General features: G+C 36.3%; 1 protein-coding gene across 1 annotated transcript; it reads right to left on the bottom strand.

Annotated features, from left to right (window-relative positions):
* Positions 1 to 587: 587 nt before the first annotated feature.
* LOC148917408 (cyclic nucleotide-gated ion channel 1-like) lies at positions 588 to 5,213 on the bottom strand. Its single transcript, XM_089052621.1, has 7 exons — positions 4,873 to 5,213; positions 4,261 to 4,741; positions 3,892 to 4,104; positions 3,177 to 3,445; positions 2,855 to 2,966; positions 2,218 to 2,496; positions 588 to 2,123 (listed from the first exon to the last, which is right to left on the bottom strand). The coding sequence occupies exons 1-7, from the start codon at positions 4,926 to 4,928 to the stop codon at positions 684 to 686; spliced, it is 2,850 nt and encodes a 949-aa protein (XP_088908747.1). The 5' UTR covers positions 4,929 to 5,213; the 3' UTR covers positions 588 to 683.

Genomic DNA, 5,213 nt, shown 5'->3' with positions numbered 1-5,213 from the left:
GCAAATCTACAACCATTTACATACAATTTTGGAATTGATTCCGGCGAGAGGGGTGTAATCTAATATACACTCTCTTTCACATGCAACCACTGTGGTTGCTCTAACCGTGGTTCTCCAAGAGGCAGTGTCAGTGAATCAGCTTGAAAGCAGTTTGATGGCATACATATGCTGGTTTTACATAAACATTAGTGTGGCAATTTTCTTGCCTTCAAGTGGAACCTTTTTAATAGTTTGTTTTCTAGCTCAACATTTTAATCTCTTAAGATTACGAATTTGGATTTGTGTGGGTAATTGATAATTTATTATTCGAATCCACAAATTTTGTGTGTGATTTATTTATAAGAATTTCTGATGCAACGGTGAAAGGCAAATTCGTAGTCAATCCAATTAGTGCCATTCTGAGTTGCACACATTTGCAATAGCTTGTACGGGAAGGCATAAATTAGCAGTTTGATTGATCTGAGATCTGACACTTGGAGTTTCTGTATTTGTGAACTTCTTCACGATTGTCTCTCAGCCACACTCCCAACGTGTACATGACATTGGTTTGTTTGTGAAGTGTTATTTCAAACTAAACAGGATTAATATAATACTAAAAGTTAAGAGGTCAAAAGTGAAAGCTCTTGACCTTAAATAAATAACTGAGCAGAGAGTAAAAGAGCTGAAATTTTAATAGAGACTAGTTAGACACAAAAATTAATTGAACCACTAGAACCAACATCATCACCTTCATCTCTAACATCCACAACATAAGAGTTTGAGAAACTAGCCTTTGTTGCTCGATGCTCTTCCATAATTAACGACTTGAGCTCCATGAATACTTCTTCCATAGAAGGCCTTTCCTCCCCTCTCAACCTCAAACATCTTCTTGCTAGATAGCTTACTTTTTCGACCGTCACATAACATCCCCCGCTGATTATTTCACAATCAAGAATTTGATCTAAGTTTCCTTGTTTCGCTAAACGAAGAAAGAAGCTTGCTAGGTTTCTCTCTTCCTCAGGCCTTTCAGGAGAAAGTGCCCTTCGACTCGTTAGTAGCTCCAATAGGACAACTCCAAAGCTGTAGACATCGCTCTTTTCTGTTAGCGTGTTTGACATAAGATATTCAGGATCTAAGTATCCGAGTGTCCCTTGCATTAAAGTTGACAAGGAATCTTGATCTTCATCAACCAATAGTGAACCTCCAAAGTCTGAAACCTTTATTGTATAATTTTGATCCAATAGTATATTTGATGTCTTCACATCTCGGTGTATGATTGACATGGAGTGCACGTATGATAGTGCTCCTGCAATATCTGCTGCTATCTTCAGTCGTAATTCAAATGAGAGTTTCACTCCTTTGCTATCGTTGTGAATGTGCTCAGACAGAGTCCCGTTGTCGATGAACTCATAAACCATTAAATTCGTTTTTGCCTCTAAACAACAACCTAAAAGCCGCACGATGTTTCTGTGGTTGATCTGAGAAAGAATAAACGCCTCATTAACGGAGTTAACGCTCATGGCTGGGGCATGCATTTTGGACTTCTTTATGGCGACAACTGTTTTATCTGGCAGTATTCCTTTGTAAACTATTCCATAACCTCCTTCACCAATCCTTGCACTTGCTTTGTAATTTTGTGTGGCCTTCTTAAGTTCTTTTTCAGTAAAGAGTCTGAGTGCTGGTGCTGGTGCTGCTCCAATAGATGTTGGTGTTGCCTCAACAAATGTTGGTGTTGTATCAACAGGTCTTAGATGATTAGCCAATTTTTCTTTGAGTTTGCCATACTTGTTGATGAAATGCACCCCGAATTTAAAGACTACACCCTTCATGTCGTCGGCCATTAGAATAAGGGCTTCAACATCACCAATTGCCCTAGCAGACTCTGTTGCGGTGGGTAACTTCTTTGGAAAAGATGTCGAGAATGGCCAAGCTAGAAGCTTTTCTCCATATAATTCTCTGGCACCTTGATTCAAAATAGAACCACCTTTCTTTTCAATGGCTACATGTCCTTCCACAATGAAGAGCATCATTTTAAGTGGTTCACCCTCTCGAAGAATGAGATTGTCTTCAGTATACTTCATGGGCTTTAGACGCTGACAAATTGCTTTCAACACTTGTTCATCCATGTTTTGAAGGACTCGCACCTACCATTAATGAATTAATATTTAAGAGGAATGATTAAATAAGTAACCTAACATCATAGCAGCAAACTGAAGTCATGGGTTTGGACAAACGTACCATTTTCAACCTAGTGAACGGCATATAACTTTTGATCTGGTTTTCAAGATCTGAGGGAAGAGCAGAGATGAAATTATCTAAATCAACATCCCTGTTTTCTTCAAATTCTTGTTCTACCTTTTCCATGATCTGCAACTTTATATTCTTATGTGACTTTTCAGGGATGCCATTTTTAGGCAACCATAATTCTAGCTCTTGACCTTTCTCTTCCATCTTCCGTTTAATTTTCCTCTTGTGTCTATGCGCCTCTATTCTTGTAGTGTCCAAGGACAAATATGTCTATTCCACAACAAGTGAGAGTTAATCAGTTCATTGATTGATTGGCTGACTTACTAAACACATTAGAGAAGAAGTAATGAAATATCAGCCAACATAATTTGGTCTCACGATGAGATTAATCAGTTCAGGTGTCTCTAAATCTTCTTCTTTTATTCAATTGTTCATTCTTCTCTCTGTTATCAACTTGGAATGAGGTTTCTACAATTAGATTTCATTTACAATCAAGAACAAACTAAAGCATCTAGGCGCGACCACAAAGAGGAGCTTAAGCATTGGTCATTTTATATATATATAAAAAAAAATATGAGGAGCTTAAGCATGTAGAATTTTATTTATTTATAATTAAATGGGTACAAACCTGCAGATTTCCAATGAGATATATAAACAGTAGCAAGCCAATTATAGAAATAAAAACCACAAAGAGGTTTTCCCAAGTGTTGGTACTGGGCTGGAGGTTAGAACCAAGAGAACTGCATCAATGAATAATGGAGCACGATATAAGATGCAAGTATGAAGTTACGAATTCAACGTGAAGTAAGAAATATACAACAATTTTCCAATGTTCAAAAGCGTTAGTTCTTTTCGCCTCTGCAACAATTCAATGTGATAAAAATGTGTAAATTTTTTAAAAGTTGATTAGGGTAAGAGTTTGTATCGTTTTGGACTTAGAATGTACAAACCTCAAATTTCGTAGGCCCCAACAAAAGCAGTTTGTGAACTTCTGTAGAAAATTTGTTGACGAGGGCACACCAGACTGAAGGAGACTAAGAAATATCCCAAATTCGAAGAGTGTTGTATTTGGTGAACTTACAGGGCATAAATCATTTTTGGATGTACGGTCATGGCAACCAAAAGTAGTAGAGTCGCACCCATTTTCATTTCGACATGCATATGCCCAACAAACTGTCATTTGCTGAATAGCAAAAAAGTACCATACCGCTCCGAGTACCTAAATGACCAACAAGTTAATTAAATCGAACTTATTCGAAAATCATGAAAGATAAGAAAGTAAAAATATATATGTAACTTCACTTAAGTCAGGAAACTAGATAGAAGGTCTTATAAGAAAAAACACAACAGATAAAATATTTAAAAAAATCTTCAAAATTCACTAAATAACTGTTGTCAAATTTTTGTATCCTTTAAACGAGCACTAAGCATTGAAGGAAGAACTAAAAGTTAATAACGATATATTCTGTTTGTCAGTATCAAGGTTGATTCATTTCAATTTTGTAAGTTTTTAATAATCAAACGTAGGCAGATGAATTCTAACTTGGTACATATTCTAATATTGAGAAAATGAATAAGTAAGACCAAAGAGTTTGTTCGTAACATTTAGTTTGTTTAACATAAAATTTTATGGAGTTCAAATACATCACGACAAGATGAACTTACATGACTAGCAAGGATGTACATAAAGAAATTCAATACACCTTTAACCCATACTGGAGTCTCTCTCCTGTGAGACATTTTGGGTGCCTTACACGATAGGTATATGCGAACGACCCGTGGTAAGTATTGCATCAGAACAAAAAAGTTCATAATGAACTTCCTTGTATCCAAGGATCTCGATGCCCTCATTTTTGAAAAGAAAGTGAGAATCAGTACCTGAAATCAATACAATTTAAATGCCAACAATTAAGCCAATTATCGTGAGAGAAAATATTGAAACAACTCTAATGCTAACTAAAGCAGTAAACGTAGTAGAAATAGTATTATAGGTAAAGAGATGATGAAGAAGTTTCCTCCAAAAAGGACTTCAACCTGTGGAAGGGGAATGATAGCTAAAATATCAATTAAGATGTATGACTGCCAAATCGTCTTAGCTACTTTCGGCAAGAAAGTGTTCCCCAAGAATTGTAATTTGGAGCTGTGATGAAATCCATTGGTTAAACTTGAACAGATCCCAGATGTATAAATTTCAATAATGATGTCCATAATATAAAAGAGGTCTGTGACAGATCTTAATGTGAGAGCTGTTATCTTCAAGTTTTGGTCCAAACTCAGACAATTCAAATCCTGATTGATGATAGGAATGTAGAGGAACAAAGGATCCAGTGAAACAGCAAACACACATGATGTTGCAAACATCTTCTTCCAATTTGCAAGGATCCAGTGAAACAGCTCAAGAATTTTCACTATCATCATTGTCCTTTTTTTTCTTGACCTTTCTTCCATGGAAGATTCTCCAATTGTAGTGTCTGAACATGAGTATGATTTTGAATCTGAGTCTGAATCTGAATCACTGGACAACACACAACAAACATGTATAAAATTTTGAGCAGCCAACGCAGACATACAAGTCCTGTTTTTTTTTTTTTTTTTTTTTTGGGGTAAAAAATGCACATAAATAGTTTGAAGTTAAAGAAACCAAACCGTGCAGCTTTCTCTTCCGACTTCTCCACAACAAAACTTACATCGGGGTTGGCCATAACTCCAACTTCTCCGGATACAGAAATTATAGGAGGCTTTCTACAAGGTGGAGCAAGAAAGGGGGGAATTTGGACAAGGCTGAGATTGAGAATGGCAGAAATTTATATGGCTAGCTAGCACTCAGTTGACATATCCGACAAAAAATAAAATGAAAAAGAATCCTTCCAAGTTTATATAAAGCAAATTAAGGCAACTTACTTAGCAAGTCTTTTTACTACCCGATTAAGGCAACTTGATTTTTGTCAACAATACTTGAGTTGAGCCTACAGGAATCCTACCAAGTC

The sequence above is a fragment of the Prunus mume genome, linkage group LG5, assembly GCF_029339155.1.
Source record: "Prunus mume cultivar Tortuosa linkage group LG5, ASM2933915v1, whole genome shotgun sequence".
NCBI classification, from domain to species: domain Eukaryota; kingdom Viridiplantae; phylum Streptophyta; class Magnoliopsida; order Rosales; family Rosaceae; genus Prunus; species Prunus mume.
The sequence above is the reverse complement of the archived record's forward strand: the minus strand, read 5'-3'. Positions and strand labels throughout refer to the sequence as shown.